We start from the raw sequence: 19,167 nt of genomic DNA on the forward strand, positions 1-19,167 counted from the left end.
CGCGAAGCCACGCCCCACGCAGCCCTGGGCGCGCAGATTATACGTAGCCCGGCGCTACCCCTGTGCCTGCTGGGATTGTGGCGGTCGGTCTCTCGAGTCGGAAGCCGGAGCTGTCCCGGGACTCCCGATATGGCGACTTCTCTGGGTTCCAACACCTACAACAGGCAGAACTGGGAGGACGCGGTGAGTGCACGCCGGAGGAGGACGCGGGAACAACTTAGCCGGGCGGGATGGGGAAGCCTTGCCCCAGGGTGCGGTGGGGTCGGCCGGAGTCGAGCTGCGGCCTAGCTCGGTGGGGCAGCCGGAGAAGAGCGAGCCCTCGTGCGGCAGATCGGGGTCCCGGGGCCAGCGGTGTCCACCCGGCGACTCCACACTTCCCAGATGCTTTCCTTGTACCTCCTGCCGGAAGTGCAGACAGCGCCCCTTCCCGAGCCGCGGCCAGAGCGGGAGCTGGGGCTCCTGCCACCCTTGCATCCTTCCCCGCCCCAGGAAGAGTGACCGAGGAAACATGGTCTTCGGGACTTGATCTTCAACCAGATTTTCCATTTTCTCCAGGACTTCCCCATTCTGTGTCAGACGTGTCTTGGAGAAAACCCTTATATCCGAATGGTGAGTGCTTTCCTGTGCGGCGTGAGTTAACTGTTCCTTATATTGTGGTCCATGCAAGGTGACTGTAAAGAGTTTCTCTTAGCCGTTAGAAGAATTGATGCTCTTTTTCTAACCCAAAGCGCAGGAAAACTTTCAAAGTACTGCCCTACCCGTATCCTCTCCTAGACACTGAGCAGTGGTGCTGTAACGTAACAGCTGATACTTGTTGAGCATCTAACCCAAAAAGTAGGTCTGTTGACAGGAGAGTGTATCTATGTAGCGCTACTTCCTGGCTACTAGTTATCTCTCAGCCACTGCACCTTTTGGTAGTCTCTCTAGTTTAAGGTACACTCTGTCTCCTCTCCAAAAAGGGTAAAATAGTGACAGGCAACCATGGTTATAGAGTTGTATGTTGTGGTCGGCCTCAGAGACGCTAACCCTATAGTTTATGGGAACAGAATGTCGGATACATACTGTGTGTCAGCACAGGAGAGCCCAGAGCAGTTACCTTCTGCGCAAACTGTAGACTTAGCTATAACTATCATCCTACTCGATTTGGTGGCTGGAAACCTTGGGAATTTTGGTTGTCACACCAAGAGAATTTTTAAAATACATCCCATTAGTTAACACACAAATTATGGAAGATTTAGATGACACATCCACATTCTAATGTAAAAATCATAGTTCTTACATTGACAGTAATTTTTTTATTCATAGACATCATTGAGTATTAAAAACAGATATTCCTAAACCAACCATGAGTGGTGATCGCTACCTTTAATCCCAGCCTTTAGGCAAGTGGATCTCTGTGAGTTCAATGCCATGATGGTCTGCAAAACAAGTTCTAGGCCAGCCAGGGTTATATAGTAAGACCATGTCTTTTTCCTAAAGCATGTGGATACCATTTCCCCCCCCCCCCCCATCTACTTCCTTCAAAACATTGACCTAGAGAGCTGTTGGGAAGAGAAGCTGCTGACCACATTTCAAGAGTAGATGCTTTAGAAAGCCATTCCAGCTTCAGGCGCTGCCTTCCCCAGCCTTGGCTTCCCTGGACCAATCATCAGCTTGGTGGCCAGCCCCACCAAACACAGCCAACCAGCCAGGTGATTGGATTGATGCTTAAACAGTTTCCTTAAGCCGGGCGGTGGTGGCGCAGGCCTTTAATCCCAGCACTCGGGAGGCAGAGGCAGGCAGATTCCTGAGTTCGAGGCCAGCCTGGTCTACAAAGTGAGTTCCAGGACAGCCTGGGCTACACAGAGAAAGCCTGTCCTGGAAAAACAGTTTCCTTAAAGATTAGTCAATAGGAAACGCGTGCTGGAAATTGTGAAAGCTTTCACCTGGAAAACAGAATAACCCTTGAAATGGCCACCTCCCAGAACACATTTTTTCATTCTTATTAATTTTTTTAGGCTAGCATACAAAGTGATGGATTTCATCTTGGCATTTTTCGTATGTACGTACTTTGTTTTCAATTCTTCCTCCTCCACTGCCTTCCACCTTTCTCCCTGCCCCTTTCTGCCTCATTTTCTTAGTTCCCCCAGTTTACCCTTCTTTAAAAACACCTGTTCTATTATCCCCACATACAAACTCCTTCCCTCTCAGGGTCCCTTTTCCTGGTTCGTGATCAACACACATACACAAGCACATTTTGAAATCTCCACAAATAAGAGAAAATATATGAATTTCCACTAGGAATGTTAGTTCTTGAAAGTCAGAAGTAGACCTAAGAGTTATAGCTCTGGGAAGACACTTGGCATTAGATCCATCTACTCTTAAGAGAATGTGACCTTGTTGGAATATATATGTCTTAATTTTATTTCCCTTGCTGTGGTAAAATACCCTGACAAAATCAGGAGAATGGGGTTTTATTTGGCTTACAGTTCACGGATACAGTCCATCGTTGTGGGACAGTCAGGACAACAGGAACTTGAAGTAGCTGATTACATCACAACCAAGTCAGGAGCAGAGGGTGAATGCATGTGTGCTTGCTAGTACTGAGCCCCTTCTTCACTTACAGGGTCCAGGGTCCAAACTCGGGGTAGTGCGGCCTGTTATCAGGCCACAATAAACCCACACACACATTCATGCAGGCTGATGTGGTTTAGGCAGCCCATCGTGGAGACTCTTCCCAGGTGATTCTAGGTTATGTCAAGGTGACAATTGGATCTGACCATCACCACATCCCGTACCATAGCCCCAACAAAAAGATGGTGCAGGTTTGGTTTCATTATCTTTACAATTTCAGGGATCTCCAGACACACACTTGGAGGTGGTAGGGGAAAAAGATACCTGAGTTGGCTTTGTCTGTCTGTCTGTGTGCTTGTTTTCTGTGCCATAATTCCAGCTCTTTTCTATTTCAGACCAAAGAAAAATATGGAAAAGAATGCAAAGTAAGTATGTCTATTAAGAATTAACCTTCATTTTCTTTATCACCTTTCTTCTTTATTCTACCAAACTGGCTTTGTGCTTGCTGAGTTTTGAGGCCCTCTATTCAAAGTCCATGCTCACAGCTTTCATGTACGGTTGATCTAGTCAGTAGCTGACGAGTAGCATGGCAGATAAGAGAGTGACCATTCTAATGTAAGTTCATAAGCAGGTGTCTGTGTGCACTGCACACCAGGAGTTTGTGTGCTGGGTGTTGAAGCTGAGGAGGACTGTGGTTGCCCCAGTATTCTGGAAGATATTTCCTGCTTCACTTGCCTTGTACCCCACCAAAAAGACAAAGACTCAGATTTTTAATGTGGTTTACCTCTAGGTGGGAAGGCTTTGACTTTCTGTGTTTATTTCTATGCTGTTTTCGCTTTTTAACTTCTAGAAAAAAGAAAGTAAATGGGATTGGGTCAGCTGGCTTGTGGATTGGCTGATTGCTAAGGCCAGCTCTCCATATTTACTCAATCTGAATTGAGTCCAGGTTAGAACATTTAAGATTCTGTGTCTCTTGCTGTGTGTGTTCAGATCTGTGCCAGGCCATTCACGGTGTTTCGCTGGTGCCCTGGGGTCCGCATGCGCTTCAAGAAGACTGAAGTGTGCCAAACCTGCAGTAAATTGAAGAATGTTTGTCAGACCTGCCTGTTAGACCTAGAATATGGTATGTTTGCCGCCCTCACTAGATCCGAGAGTGTACTGGTGCCCAATAGGCCAGCCCCTTGTCTCCCACTTCTCTGGTTTCCATCCCACACTAGAATGTCTACTGTGGCCTGCTTTTCCCAGGAAACATCCTAACTAGGCTGCTCTAAAGACCTCCTGAGCAGTAGTAGGAGCTTCAGGAGCAATTGGGAAGAAATCAGAACTGGTCTACCCGCCATCTCTGTGCTCCTTTGACACTGTGTTTGTTTTGCCTGGATCCTTTTTATCTAAAACTTTCCACAGTCCCGAACAAGTTCCCGGGCTAAGTATGCTGTGGGCTGTTAGGACCAGGTATTGCTTCTCTTTCAAAACACTTGCTTCTGGGATTGTTTTTAATTTTTATGTAAATGAGGTTTTCCTTTCTGAATGATGGGGACGGGGAGAGAAAACGTGTTGTGGCTGCATATTGTTTTATATTACTCATATGTTTGTTGGGAGCATTCGGGCCTGGAGTACAGTGTTACTAAACATAACTGGCCATCCATAGGAACTTCAAGACCAATCTAACAATAAACCATTGTTTTAAGTATTTTAAGTATATTGTGTGAAGGGCTAGATACTCTATTAACTTACTTTGGCCCTAAAGTATATTCTTTGAAACAGTTTTCTAAAACAATCACTTCACCAAATTCCATGTCAGCACAGGAATTTGGACAGTTTCTTAGGGTACTCTCTATAGCAGTTATTAGCCCAATAGTGCTAAACAGTCTGATTTAAAACATTGTAAACTGTCACCAACTAGGTTGATTATCTTATTTTAAAGATTTATTTTTGTCTTTCATTGTGTGTATATGTGGGGGTGGGGTACACATGTGAATATAGGGCAGAGTCTAGAAAAGGCTGTCAGCTCCTCTGGAGCTGGTAGTGAGCTTCCCTGCATGGTTGTGAGGAACTGCACTCTGGTCCTCTGCAGACCAGCATGTGCTCTTCATCCCTGGGGCATCTCTTAAAGCTCCCACCAACTAGGACTGAGAGGGGAAGGATGGTGTTGTAGTTTATGTACACATCAAATATATGAGTGTGTTATCAAATCTAAGGTTTTTTAATTCCCCAATTTCTTTGTACCAGGCCTACCCATCCAGGTTCGTGATGCAGGATTATCATTTAAAGATGACATGCCTAAGTCAGATGTCAATAAAGAATATTACACCCAAAATATGGAAAGAGAAGTATGTTTTTTATTTTCATTAAAATCTAATTATATTACTTCCTCTCTCTAGCCCCTCCTGTGTCTTCTCCCTTCAACCTCTCCCATGCCCCCCTAGCAAAAGATGGCCTCTTTTTCTTTGATTATTAGTGTATTGTATGTGTGTGAGCACGCATACATGTGCAGTTGCTCGCCACCTGCTAGGTTCATTTAATGTGGCTTGTCTGTATATGATTTCAGAGATGACCAGTATGTACTAACCAGTTAGGGTACTCATCTCCTGGAGAGACTAATTCTCAACAGTCATTAGTTGCCTGTACTTCTTTGTATAAGGCTAGGACCCATAACATTTCCCCTTTTTGAATTAGTGTATCTGTAGTTCGTGTCTTTGTTTTGACAGCGATATTGTTGAGATATCATGGGTGTAGCTTCCCTGTCATTTCTGTGAAACAATCTCACACCAGACATCCTGGTCCTCTGGTTACTGTCTAGATGCCATTGTTTATCTGGGGGAAATAGATTGTGTACGTGTGCTGGTGAGAATTAAATCCAGGCCTTGTGATGTAGTTTTGTATTTGATAAAAATCCTAATGAATTGACATCCTATAAAATTGTCTTCTTCATGCAGATTTCTAACTCTGATGGAACACGACCAGTTGGGATGCTAGGAAAAGCTACATCCACCAGTGACATGCTCCTCAAATTGGCCCGGACCACACCCTACTACAAAAGGAATCGGCCCCACATTTGTTCCTTCTGGGTGAAAGGAGAGTGTAAGAGAGGAGAAGAGTGCCCATACAGGTAAGGGCTGAGCCTCACTTTCAGACTTAAACTCATGCTTTAACACTACAGCTCTTATGGCCTGTTTGCATGTAGAGCATCTCTTGTCATAAAATTTACATTATAAGAACCTGGCTAAATTATACTTTTTACTTAAAACTAAGCCTTGAGGAACTAAATTGCTATGTCATATGATGTACACATACTGACTGTTTCTAAGTTAATAAGTTCTAAGTTGGGCTGGTGAGGTGGCTCAGCGGGTAAGAGCACCCAACTGCTCTTCCAAAGGTGCAGAGTTCAAATCCCAGCAACCACATGGTGGCTCACAACCATCCTTAACAAGATCTGATTCCCTCTTCAAGAGTGTCTGAAGACAGCTACAGTGTACTTACATATAATAAAAATAAATAAATCTTTAAAAAAAAAAAATCCGTTTAAAAAAAAAAGTTCTAAGTTTCTATGGTAATTCGGTGTCCATTTAAATGGTGTGAACAGCAAAATATAGCTGAAGTCGAAACAAGGCCACCTGAAGGCTACTTGTGTTTCAACCAAGACTGCCAAGCATCAGAGTAAGGGGTTTAGCTAATGATTTGGTTTTTTTTGTTTTTTTTTCTTTCTTTTTTTTTTTCGTTTTTTTTTTTTTTTTTTTTTTGGTTTTTTTGTTTTGTTTTGTTTTGTTTTTTTAGCTAATGATTTGTTAACTGTAAAACGACCCCCTAAATATATGCCCTTTTCTGAAGTGAAGTCCATAGCTTTAGTCAGGTTCTATTAGAGCAGTTTAAGTGGGTTACTTAGAACATCAGGACAGCTCAGCAGTTAAGAGTCTGCTCTTCCTAAGGTCCTGAGTTCAAATCCCAGCAACCACATAGTGTCTCACATCCATCCATAATGAGACCTGATGGCTGTTCTGGGGCGTCCAAAGACAGCTACAGTGTACTTACATATAGTAAATAAACCTTTTTTTAAAAAAAGTTTTATATGATATAGTACTCCCTTAGTATTTGCTCTAGTTTAGTAACAGTATTTTTGTACAGACATTTTGTAATTTGAAAGGCATTTGAGGGACTCTTACCATGTAGCTACTGTAGCATGATAAAGTTTCCTTTGTTTCACTGTGGTGCATTTCCTACTTGTAAACCTTAGACATGAGAAGCCTACCGACCCAGACGACCCTCTTGCTGATCAGAATATAAAAGACCGGTACTATGGAATCAACGACCCCGTGGCTGACAAGCTTCTGAAGAGGGCCTCCACCATGCCCCGCCTGGACCCACCAGAGGATAAGACCATCACCACCCTGTATGTCGGTGGTCTGGGAGACACCATTACCGAAACAGATCTCAGGTTTGTGGGCAGCATTTCAGAGCTCTTTTTGCTTTTAACTGCCTTTGAATTTGCAAAAGCATCACCGAACATGATATTTCTATTTCTTTACCCAGTCTGTCACTGAGATGAATCCTGATTCAAAGTTTTATAAAATTCTTTTCTATGGTGCCAGAGTAGTCATATTTGTCAAGAGTGCTTTTTCTTTGCATCAAAAAATTATAGAGGTGCCTAGACATCCATTTGGATTTCTTTTTAAGATTATTCTTTTTTTGTTTTTTCGAGACAGGGTTTCTCTGTGTGGCCTTGGCTGTCCTGGAACTCACTCTGTAGACCAGGCTGGCCTCAAACTCAGAAATCCGCCTGCCTCTGCCTCCCAAGTGCTGGGATTAAAGGCGTGCGCCACCACCGCTGGGCTAAGATTATTCTTTGAATTACTGTTTATGTGTGTGGTGTAAGTATAGGCTTGTGCAAGTAGCTTCAAGAACCCAAAGAGCACTAGAGCTTGCAGTTGTTTGTGAACCACTGGACATGGAACTCAAACTCAGACCCTTTACAAGAGCAGGTGTGCGCTCTTAACCTCTGAGCCAACTCTCTCTTTTTTTGTGGGGTGGGGGTAGTTCTAGACAGGGTTGCTCTCTGTAGCCCTAGCTGGGCTGTCCTGGAACTCACTTTGTAAACCAGGCTGAAACTCCTGCCTCTGTCTGCCAAGTGCTGGGATTAAGGGTGTTGTGCCATCACCACCAGGCAAAGGATGGCATACAGATACACCCAGTTATTGTGGAGGACAGGGACCCCTGTGACTCTAAAACTCTTTGGTTTAAATTGTTGATTTTTAGCAGAGATTCCGATTTAATTTGTATTTCTGGCTACGCTGTGCTTGACTAGATGAAGGGTCTCTTCCAGGGAGAGGAGGTAAAGTGACTCTTTCCTTGGCAGCCTTTCTCTTTGAGCTAGCAAGCTCCATGGGCCAGCTAGCTTTTCTAAAAAGGCTAGAGAAAATACTTTGGGTCTAGTTGAGCATATGCGATATCTTCTGAGATATTACTCCCATTCTTGTTTTTGTTCTGTGACATGTGGTTTCCTACAGCTCAGGCTAGCGTGGAAAGCCCTGAGACCTTAAACTCCTGCCTCCTGCCCCTTCCTGCTACTGGAATTATAGGCATGAGCCACCAGGTCTGCTTGGTTTGGTTTGATTGTGATGTATTCATTGACTTACTGTTTATTTTGGTTATTTTGAGGCAGGGTCTCGTCATGTGGCTTAGCCTGTCCTGAAGCTCAGGATCCTCCCTCTCTCTGGTACTCAGATCTGTGCATGGCCGCCACACCTGGCTTTTTTCTTCATCTCCCACTTTCTTCTTTCAGTTTTAAGCTTTTTACATTTCACTCAATATTTTGTATTTATTTTTCCAATGCTAGGACTTGAACCCAGGACACACATGTTAGGCCCATGTGCTCTGCCACAAGCCACTCAGTTTTCAACCCTTAAACACTGAAGTGTTCTTGGGTGGGCATGGTAGTATTTGCTTGCAGTCCCAGCTAAGATCACTTGAGCCCATGAATTCCAAACTGACATGTATAACATAGGAAGGCTTAATCTCAGATTAAAATAGTCTTGGCTCACAGAACATAACAGCTGTAGTTTGCCAGTGCCTTGCACTGGGGGTAAGAAATTATAGCTCGAAAGGAACCAATTAAACATCCTCCCTGCCTCCCCAAGAAAAATCCCAAGAGAGCTGACAACTCTTGCCTGATTTTTCTCTTATCTCCAACAAGTAGCACCTGCAGTGGGGCAGGTGTGAGGAGAACTTACGGACAGGACAAGCACACGTGTGTCCATGGCGCTCACCTGCCTACTAGTGACTCAACAGTTCCACAGCCCACTTCCTTTTCCTAAGCAGCCTCTGGGTTTCTGACCTGTGTTCCTTGGCCTGTGTTTCTTCAGAAATCATTTCTACCAGTTCGGCGAGATCCGCACCATCACTGTTGTGCAGAGGCAGCAGTGTGCCTTCATCCAGTTCGCCACCAGGCAGGCTGCTGAGGTAGCCGCTGAGAAGTCCTTTAACAAGCTGATCGTGAATGGCCGGAGACTCAATGTCAAGTGGGGAAGGTGTGAACAAGTTTCTTCTAAACTGTTTTCATCTGGGATTGAAAGCTTTGTTTACATAGGTTTGGCGGGGCCTTTGCAAATCTTTGGGTCCTTCTTAATATTTTTTAAATGACTTTATTTATGTGATTAGTGTTTTGCTTACATGCGTGTTTGTGCACCATTTGTGTGCCTGGTGCCAGAAAAGGGAGTTGAATTCCCTGGGGCTGGGGTTACAGATGGTTATGAGCCACCATGTGGGTGCTGGGATTGAACCAGTGTCCTCTGAAGGGGCACCCAGTGCTCTTAACCTCTGAGCTTTCCTGCAGCCCCTTAGCATTTCTGAGCATTTGGAAGTTCTTCCTTTAAAAAAGTATTCAAGGTCTCGCTCTACCAACCGGCTCCTTTAGAGTTCTTCATTTTTTACCAGCCATTAGGTAAGCATAATGCAAGGTTGCCAAGGTCAACACTGGAGGTTTACAGTTGAGTTAGACCTAACATTCACCTCAGAGACTGAGTACTGGGGAGCAGGGAAGGGCTGGAGCAAAAGAATATCTTTTAAGTTTGGAATTGACTGCATAAGGGACAAAATGCCATAATTTTTTTTCTTTTTTGCTTTATTTGGGGGAGGTGTATTTTGTTTTTGTTGTTGTTTTATTTTGTTTTGTCTAGTTTTTGGAGACAGAATTTCTCTGTGTAGTCTTGGCTGCTGTCCTGCAACTCATTCTGTAGACCAGCCTGGTCTTGAACTCACAGAGATCCCCTTGCCTCTACCTCCCAGGGTCCTGGGATTAAAGACTTGCACCACCACCTCCTGAAAAAAAAAAAAAAAAAAAAAAAAGGCCGTAAATTTCAAAGGGTGCTGACTCTGTCTCCATCTCGAGGCTGCCAGCCGCTCCCTTCCTGGAGTGCTGTCTGTCTGCCGAGCACTTGCTGCGCACAGGAGTGTTTCCTCTCTGCCAGGACAGTGGTGTTGGTTTGGGTTGTTTTCTTCTTGCGTTTTGTTTTGAGATGAGGTCTGTGTTGTCCTGGAACTCACAGAGATCTGTCTGCCTCTGCCTCCTGAGACATGCACCGCCAAGTCCGGCCAACTTCTACCTTCAAAAATCTTCACTCTTGGCTACTTTATACTTTGATATCTGTGGGAGAAGAATGTTGACTGAAAAGAGAAGGATGAAACTCCATGTTCCTGGAGATTGCACACAGTGTTGATAGCCTGTGTATATATATATCTCCAGATCCCAAGCAGCCAGAGGAAAAGAAAAAGAGAAGGATGGAACCACAGACTCTGGGATCAAGCTAGAGCCTGTGCCCGGACTGCCTGGAGGTGAGTTGATGTCAGAAATTCATCCAGTGGGGTTTCTCTGTTAGATACCAGGCTTGACTCTAGCCTGTGTGGCAAGCCCAAGATGCCCGTGGTAGAAACATGGTACTGATTGTCTTCCCTTCCTCCCAGCTCTGCCTCCACCTCCTGCAGCAGAAGAGGAGGCATCTGCCAATTACTTCAACCTGCCCCCAAGTGGTCCTCCAGCAGTGGTGAACATTGCCCTGCCCCCACCCCCTGGGATCGCCCCACCACCACCCCCAGGTAACTGCCTTCTTCCCAGCCCTGAGAAGCCCTTGTGAAAACCCTGCCCCTCAGGCTGTCTGCTCCCAGTCTGTTCTTTGTCGGTTCATCTTATAGTGAGCTGTTACGTGTCCACAGCAAGGATGGGCACCAGTAAGCAGTAGTAGGTAACCTCCTACAAATAGACTGTCACGTGACGGACATGGAGGTGGTTATGGACTTGAGTTACTCTTTGGCTTATGTACTTTATCATGGCAGTGGCCACCAACAAACAGTTCAAGCAATAGCACCCTGTGTGAATGTCCATGACAGTGTGAACAGTGTAGAAAACAGTGGGAGGCTAGTGTTCTTTGGTAGTGAGCCTGTGTCTATGAGGAAAGTCTCTCCATTCTGGAATCAAGCATAGAAAAAGGGTCTTGACATGAGCCTGGTTTCTTTCTGGTCTCCCCCATCCTTACGATTTGCCATGTTTGATAAGTAGCAGGCAGTCGGCTGACACACTAACAGGTGCATGAGTGTGGAGGTTTGGGCTGAGGGAAAGACAAGGAGTGAAGGCAGACAGTCCTCAGCAAGTCGTGTACACTGACATTTACTTTACCCTGTGTCAGCCTTGATTTACGTGTGGGTGGTTGTGAGAGGTTTGGAAGGTTGTCAAGGAAACCGCAAGCCTAATTTGTTCTCTTCCACATCAGGGTTTGGACCACACATGTTCCACCCCATGGGACCGCCTCCTCCTTTCATGAGGGCTCCAGGACCAATCCACTACCCTTCTCAGGACCCTCAGAGAATGGGTGCTCATGCAGGAAAACACAGCAGCCCCTAGCACAACATGGCCACTCAGGGGCTCTGAGGAAGAAAGGGCGCTCTAAAGTCCCAGTAAATGAATCCTGGGATAAGTATCATTTCCCTTGCTTTGTAGTTTCCATGGTAGCTGAATGTGTTCAGATGTGGGCAGAGAGCACAGCTATGCTTCCCCACATGTCTTCAGAGGATCGGCGGGCCCAAAACAAGCTGTCCTGAACATAGCTGCTTACCACCATAGCAGTACTAAGAGCCTTATGTCTGATCCCTTCCCACCCTGTGGGGACACGCACATGGGTGGACTGGAGTAACCAGTGGAGCCCATCAGTGTGTTCATTTTGTATCTTTTTGGGCGGGAGGCAAAAGTTGACCTGCGGTTTAAAAAAAATATTTTGACCATTTTTATGTCTATTTGGTATTTTCTTTTATATCATCTAAAAAAAATTTAGTACTAATCATTGTAGTGGCATAAAAGTGATTTAACTAATTTGAAGTCATACCCTCAGAGAGGGTACCTAAGATGATATGCTTTTAAGGAACTTCCTGTGAAACACTTTGACAAACTGAAAAGAAGAGCCTTAGAGTCCATTTGACTGGAAGACTGCCTGCCTGCAGCTGGAACTGGATCGTCCACATTACCTGTGTCTCCAGCAGCTCACTCGCTGCCTCTGGGCAGGAGACTGTTCAGTCTTAGAATGTTTGGATTTAACTGAATTGTAGATGGTAAGGGAAATTTGATGTTGTATTGTATTTTTTGTTTTTAATTAAAACGGGTCAATTTTCCAAATGTTCCTGGATTTCTGTTTCTTTTTACCCTTCGGTATTAAATGTGAAATAAGTAAAAGCATGTTTATATAAATGGGAATTTTTCAATTGTTTTAAGACTGGATTGTTTTTTGGTGGGTAAGGGTAGCTATGCAGTTTGAGATAAAATCTTCATATATAGCTCAAGTTAGTCTTTTTTTATAAGCCCTTGAATACTGGCATTCTAAATTTTTCTATCATGGTAAAAATACCCATTTACTACCAAGAAGTTGGTAGTATGGTTGAAATAAGAACAGACAGGAAGCTGATGGTGGTAAGCCACGCCTTTAATTCCAGCACTTGGGAGGCAGAGGCAGGTGGATCTCTGATTTAGAGCCAACCAGAGCTATAGTGAGACCCTGTCTTTTTAAAAGAAAGAGAGAGAGAGAGAGAGGGGGGGGGGGGAGAGAGAGAGGAGAAAAGAGAGAAGAAAGGAAAGAAAGAAAAGAAAGAAAAAAATAAACAGCATTTATAGAGCCTCATCTGTGGCTTTGGTTAGTTGGTAACTTGAAGTATCATTCTAAACCATTGTAAATGAAACAGTGAAAGCTAAAGTAGATTTGATGCCATTTTTATCTAAAATCTGTACTTCAGAGCTCACGTGTGTGTAACTTGGAAAACAATTAAGACAGTTACCTCTTTTTCAGCCACCCAAGTCCACAGCCAGTATGACAGTGTCACCCACATTACAGACAAGCCCTCACGTAGTGCCCTGACCTGCATCACAAGCTTCTCTGTAAAGCTGTGGAAGGCACAGCCACAAGTGTCTGCCCTTGCTTTGTGTGTCCCCCTGTGTAGATACCATACAGGTTATTTGTTTGACTTGTTTACCCCTGTGCTTCGGAGAGGTAACCTCATGGTTACTTGGCACTAGTTGATGATGATTGCTGCCCTAATACCAGGCTTCCCAATGTTTTGTTGGCTAGTCTTGATACTTTACATAAAGGAAAGGGTACAAAGTTAGGTTTGAGGAAGGACTTGTTAGGTCCCCAAAATACTTGAAATGTTTATTTGCTTTCTCAGGATCCAAACTTTTCCTTGTTGGATAACAGCACATGTAGGATGGTTCCATTAAAGACCAGGGGTTTGCCTGCGTCTGCAGGAATGGGGGAGATGCAGGGGAGGGGCGTGGCATGGGCCATGCCATCAGGTGCTGGTCACTATTAGCAAAAATCAGGTCAGGAAAAGGAGTGAGGACCTACTTTAGGGTGCTGGGCCGTACCTTCCAGAATCTTGTTCTCTGCTTGTCGGGTAGATTTCCTTCCAGAGATTTGCACAAGCCACCCAAGTCCTCCTACTAGCCAGATGGTGTTGGTCTTTAGACTATGGAAACTCGGCTTTGACAGCCCCAAACCCAAGAGGAAACCCCAACTTCGAGGAATCGCAAGATTCAAGCTACTGATTCCCTGGAACCAGGAAGGGCAGTATAACTCCACAGAATAAACATGCACTGCGCTGTGCGGCCTGGCCAAGGGTTCCTGTCAAAAGGAACCCTTCCATCTTCAGCCTCCCACTGACCTGAATCCTGCATTCTCACAGCCTGCTTTATAAAGGGCATCCACTGCAGATCTATTCCAACAGAGCAAACAGTGGGTCAAGAAATCTAACATAGAGCCCCGTGACTGTCCTATACTGTGCTCTCAAGCCCCGCAAAGGCCTATACTTGTCCTTGCCTTACAGGTGCAGAAGCAGAGGATCAGTGTGAAATGGCTTTCCCGAGGTCATACCACTCAGATAAACCAAATCCCAGCTAGTGGAATGCCCAGGCCCCCACTAGTAAACCCTAAATCACAAAACATGACATTGTTCCACAGTTCCAGAATGAGCAAGCGAGCCGAGCATCAGCTCAGCCAGAGCAATGGGAGTCCTTGGTGGACCCTTGCTTTTTCAGTTCTCCTTTTGTTCCAGAGAATGAATAGCCACATCTATGGAACGGGGTATGGAGAGAGCCACTAAGACATTGTCACACTTCACAGTCCCATCACTTGGGCTAGGATCTGTTCAGAACGGAGGATGGGATGGTGTCATTGTGTGTTCCACTTTGTACCTGTTCTATAAAGGACATCCCAGGCTGACACCCCCATACCCCGTTTTATCCCCTCCTGTTGCAGGCCTTGCCCCCTGTGAACTTCCTGATGTCTAGCATTGCTCCTGGGCACCACACAACAACCAATGAGGCCATTGCTAACTCCTTGCCCCTTTCGCCAGTAGAGAGACACTGTCTCGGCTACAACCTCTTCTCTCTCCAACACACCACACTTGAACTCCCAGCTCAACACGTACCAAAAACGACCATAATTCTATCACAGCCTCTTTCCTTGGTGGGCTCTCTAAGTTCTCTGGTTCAAGCCTTCTGGGAAGTTTCTGGAATCCCACCAACTCACTCAGGGTTCTTCTCTTCAAGGTCACTTTGCTCTCAGCGGTCAGTGTACAACTGCCTTACAAATCTCCTCCCTATCATGTCCTTGAGACCTAGACCTGGCACTGTCTAGCCTGCGGCAGGTTTCAAGTGAGCGCATGTGCAGATGAAAACCAGCTGGGTCTTCGTAAGTGGGAAGTCATGGGGTGCACGCCTGCCAATCAGCAGTTGGGAGAGGGAGGCAGAAGTCTCAATGCAAGATGACCCTCTGCTACAGATCATGGCCAACCTGAGATAGAGCTTTTTCTTTTCTTTTAAGATAGTCTTGTATAGCCCAGGCTGGCCTTAAATTCACTGTCTAGTCAAGAGTGACCTCAAACTTCCAGTCCTCCTGCCTCTATCTCCCAAGTGCTGGGGTTTTAGGCATATCCCACTATGCCTGGTTAATAGAACAATCTATATGTAGATGGACTACTACTGAGCAGTCTGTCATCTGGTGACAGATGCTGGAGCCAGGCAGGGGCAGGCATGGCTCTAACTTCCCACAGACATACATCATAGGCAGGTGACATGGGTCACCTGGAGTACTTGATACTAGCTTCTATAACAGGCCAATCTGAGACTGTGAGTCTAGGGCAGGTTCCAAATCCACATTAGATCTAATGCTTGATGCACATCTGCTTTGAGGATTAATGAACTCATTGACCTTTAAACTGCTATATCTAATAATGTTCAGTGTGTGAACACGCTTCACAAGCTGAAGTCGGCTCACTTTGTAATCCTAGCACGTGGGAAGCTGAGGCAAGGCCAGCCCGGGCTACAAGTTCCAGGCCAATCTAGGCTACAGAGTGAGATCCTGTCTCAGTAAAGGGTGCAGAGGAGGAAAGAAAAGAAGAAGAAAGAAAAGCAAGCAAGCAAAGTCAAGACAGGCATGATGTTTCTTGAGCCTCGAGCCCAAGGAATTGTAGCTCCAGGCTGAGGCTACAGCTCCTCAGACTCTGGGAGCTTCCGGACCCAGCCCTGAGCAACCCTGTTGAAATTGGGTCTGAGGCGGAGAAGTTCCAAGCCACTGAAGGACTCCGGGGCAAAGGGGGTGCCTGCGTGGAAAATGGCCTCCCCCACGTGGGGTCCTCCAAATGGCACGGGGGTCCTAGAAGAGAAACAGGAAAGGGGGGCTGTATGAAGGAGGGTTAATAGACACGTACATATGTGAGGTCTCTTGGGGCCTCAGTTTCCCCTTCTAGGCAGCAAAGTTCTATACTATCATTAAGTGGTGTCCCTCGTTCTGCCTTGTCCGAGTCTGTCCCTTGTGGAAGTAGAAGGGAGATTTCCAGTTAGAAGTGCCGTAGGCAAAGTTCCAAGCTTCGCACCAGTCAGTGCCAGAAGAGAACACTGGAAGGTGGATTTCTCTTGCCTTATCTCACTCCCCCTTACCACAAAATACCAATAGCCTGGAGGACCGAGGGGGACTTCCAAAGAATCATCAAAACGCAAGTGACAAACACACACACACATGCACACCAACCACTCCCCCAAGACCGCCAAAGGAGAGGATGCTGAAGTTAATGAGGCAGCAGGGATGATGTCCCACTACTCATCTGCTGGTTTGGGTTGTGGGCATATCGGTGCTTTTTATCTCAGAGGACAGATTAGCAGAATCTTTTTTAACCTGAAACCGTGTAAACTGTCACCCAGCAACTCTGCCTCTAAGCAGATGGCTGGAGGAGGCGCCTGCGTGCTCCCGTGCAGAAGCAGAGAGCAAGACATTGACAGGCAGGGAAACAGCCGGCACCCTCTGATGTAGGGGTGGACCAGCCAGAGCCATACTGCCACTCAGGGGAAATAGAATCTACGTATGAAGGTGGTGGGTTTCAAAAGCACACACTTGAGGGAGAAAAGGCTACAAAATGAAACAAAGTACTTGCACACACACACACAGCAACTTCTCACACTTCCTGAGATCAGGGCATCCTGACAATCTTGTTAACCACTGCAAAGCAAACAGGGATGGGAGAGTAACCCACAAACAGATCCTGTCTGGACTCCCAGATGTCCTCTCTGCCTCTGGCTACGGTCTTCCACATGTCTTCAAGATCTCCTCCACACCTAGGGACAGCCATGTTCTCTCTCTCTCTCTCTCTCTCTCTCTCTCTCTCTCTCTCTCTCTCTCTCTCTCTCTCTCTCTCTCTCTCCATTCATACTTGGCTAATACTGTATTTGATTTTTTAAGTCGTTTGCGAGGAGAGAGCAGTGCCGGGCGCTGAACATGAGGCCTCATGCACACTAGGCCAGTGCTGGATCCCTCCGTTGCATCTACAGCCCTTTTAAGAAATACAGAAAGCAGTCTTCCTGCAGTTCCCCTGCAGCAGGGACCAGTGGGAAAGGGTGGAACTGCAAGCCTTAGCCACGACCTAGGGTCCCTCCGGGGCAGTACTACTTGGAGGGCTACCTCAGCTAAACCTAGCAGGAACAGGCCGGCCAGTGTTTGAACCCAGCAAGGCCTCACAGCCATAACTGGGAGTCCAGCATCTTGGCTGGGCCCTGCCTGTCCACCAGAGAGCTATTTCTTCTCTGCTGCCTCAGGTGCTCCTTCCGTCTCAGAAGAGGCGTCCTTAGCACACTCCCGCTGCTAGGGGTGTACCTCAGCTGCCATTCTGAGACACATGAGTGGGAAATGCCTGCAAGTCAGCCAAGTAGAAAGCCAGCTGCCAGAACTGAGCCCACCCACGGAGGAGCAGAATAAATGATCAGGCAGTGGGTGAGGACCTAGGAGGGCCAGCAATGTGGCAGGGTGGAAAACTTCAGGGTCTCACAGAGACTCTTCTGCCCGGTCCCTCCTGTCAATGCCTCTTGTCCAGTCTGCTGTTTAAAGGCAGTCGGGTCCCTCTCTAGCTGTGTATTCTCAAGGACCCCATCCTTTTTCTTAGGATGGAAGTGTCTGCCTCACAGTCTTCATGTGTGGACTCAGCAGGTCAGCACCTTCCTCTCTGGACCCTTCTTGTTTTCACTCACTGCAGCCCAAACCAGAGGAACATATCCAGAAACAGCCCTGTATAGGCCACTCCGTCAGCAACCCTCAAGTCTGCAACTTCCTGCTTTCCACAGGCTCGAAGCCACCTTAGCAGGGTGAGCCTAGAACTGGTGAGATGTGGAGGTGTCCTCAGAGAAGAACAGAGGTTTTTATCCCAGAGCTGGATGGAGAGCTTTCGGGTCAACCCAGACTTTCGGGACTTGAAGCCCCAGGATGCTCCTTCCTCCAGGTTCAACAGAGTGTTCACATCCCTGAGCATGGTCATTACCTTTGTAAAAGGATGGGAATCTGGTCCACACTGTGACATGTGATGGAGGAGTGGAATAGTCATCTTTTACACACACACACACACACACACACACACACACACACACGCGCACACGCACGCGCACGCGCGCGCGCGCACACACACACACACGCACATGCACGCACGTACTTATTGAATGTCTAACAGGTGTGAGTCACTGTTCTAGCAAGATCTCATTAAACTTCTACAAAGTCCTGGGGCTAGAGCTAGCAATAAGAAAGTACCCAGGCCTCCCCACCCTGTGTGTCCCACTCAGCCTGGCTTTACTTGTTGAAGTTGCGATAGTCGCGGGGGATGGGAGTGTGACTTCTGCTGCCACTCGGGTAGTCTCGGTAGCTGATGAACTCCTGCCAGGGGCAACGGTAGCCTTTGGGGATGGCGGTGTGGTTGAACTTCTCCGGTGGGACGCCTTTCAGGGGTTCTGCATAGCCTGGGGATGGAATGGTATTGGTGACAGGCAAGGGCTGGGCTCTATCCCCCCACTCCCACACCCCAGAAGAGAAAGGCAAAGGACGGGGAGAGGAATCAAGAGAGCAGAGATGGGGTTGGGGTGCATGAGGAGAAGACAGTCTCCAGACTCGGGGAGGTCTCCAGCAGTGGGGGGTCTAGCCTGAGCTGGGTAACCAATCTGGGTTGCTTGCTGAGACTCAGAGCCATCGGTGGCCCAGGATGCCAGGCAGCCGCTCACCTGGTGCCAGGGCGCTTGGACTACGGACCGACCCAGTCCCCGCTGCTCCCAGATGGGCGATCCCCGGGTCCCCAGGTGACCCGTGGAACACGTGCGTCTCGGAGTGGTGGTTCTGTTCCTCTAAGCCATTGGGAACCTGAGCACGGGAGCAGGCTTTCAGAGGATGATGGCCAGCTGTTCCCTAGCAGCCAGGTCCTTTCCCATAGCTGTCCCTGGGAAAAGGGCCCCTCCTCCTTACCGTTGCCTGCTTCGATCGGCCAGCCACTTTCCCTCGGGCACTACCCGCTAGGATCTGTGGGGGAAATAAACGGGTAGGGATGCTCAGAGGAGCAAGAGGCTGGGATTTGATCATTACCACCTAAGGGATGGGACGCAGAATGAAGGAGCAGGAAGCTTGGAGATGTAGAAAGAATGAGTTGGGAGATCAAGGGGATACAAATTGGTAAGGAAGAAGTCAAAATATTATTTGCAGATGATATGATGGTATACATAAGTGACCCTAAAAAGTCCACCAGAGAACTCCTAAACCTGATAAACAGCTTCAGTGCAGTAGCTGGATA

At 46.8% G+C, this 19,167-nt stretch overlaps 2 protein-coding genes across 2 annotated transcripts in view; one reads left to right on the forward strand and one right to left on the reverse strand.

Annotated features, from left to right (window-relative positions):
* The first annotated feature begins 57 nt into the window (after nt 1–57).
* Rbm22 (RNA binding motif protein 22) lies at nt 58–12,209 on the forward strand. Its single transcript, XM_021214506.2, has 11 exons — nt 58–183; nt 556–609; nt 2,949–2,978; nt 3,544–3,676; nt 4,783–4,883; nt 5,490–5,662; nt 6,785–6,985; nt 8,910–9,074; nt 10,289–10,377; nt 10,507–10,638; nt 11,310–12,209. The coding sequence occupies exons 1-11, from the start codon at nt 130–132 to the stop codon at nt 11,438–11,440; spliced, it is 1,263 nt and encodes a 420-aa protein (XP_021070165.1). The 5' UTR covers nt 58–129; the 3' UTR covers nt 11,441–12,209.
* A 3,292-nt stretch (nt 12,210–15,501) lies between these two features.
* Myoz3 (myozenin 3) overlaps nt 15,502–19,167 on the reverse strand; it is a 14,013-nt gene continuing 10,347 nt past the window's right edge. Inside the window, exons 4-7 of the mRNA XM_021215101.1 lie at nt 18,846–18,899; nt 18,608–18,743; nt 18,187–18,349; nt 15,502–15,731 (exon numbers count right to left, since the gene is read on the reverse strand). Of these exons, the coding sequence (XP_021070760.1) occupies nt 15,563–15,731; nt 18,187–18,349; nt 18,608–18,743; nt 18,846–18,899 (522 nt within the window). The 3' untranslated portion in view covers nt 15,502–15,562. The remainder of the gene's footprint in view (nt 15,732–18,186; nt 18,350–18,607; nt 18,744–18,845; nt 18,900–19,167) is intronic.

The sequence above is a fragment of the Mus pahari genome, chromosome 15 (genome assembly GCF_900095145.1).
Source record: "Mus pahari chromosome 15, PAHARI_EIJ_v1.1, whole genome shotgun sequence".
Classification (NCBI taxonomy): domain Eukaryota; kingdom Metazoa; phylum Chordata; class Mammalia; order Rodentia; family Muridae; genus Mus; species Mus pahari.

Bases quoted from the DNA above. Each gene is read 5' to 3' on its own strand.
- Rbm22 (XM_021214506.2), top strand. From the start codon at position 130: ATGGCGACTTCTCTGGGTTCCAACACCTACAACAGGCAGAACTGGGAG. The intron at 610-2,948 runs GTGAGTGCTTTC...TTTCTATTTCAG, and splicing joins AAAACCCTTATATCCGAATG to ACCAAAGAAAAATATGGAAA. The intron at 4,884-5,489 runs GTATGTTTTTTA...TTCTTCATGCAG, and splicing joins CCCAAAATATGGAAAGAGAA to ATTTCTAACTCTGATGGAAC.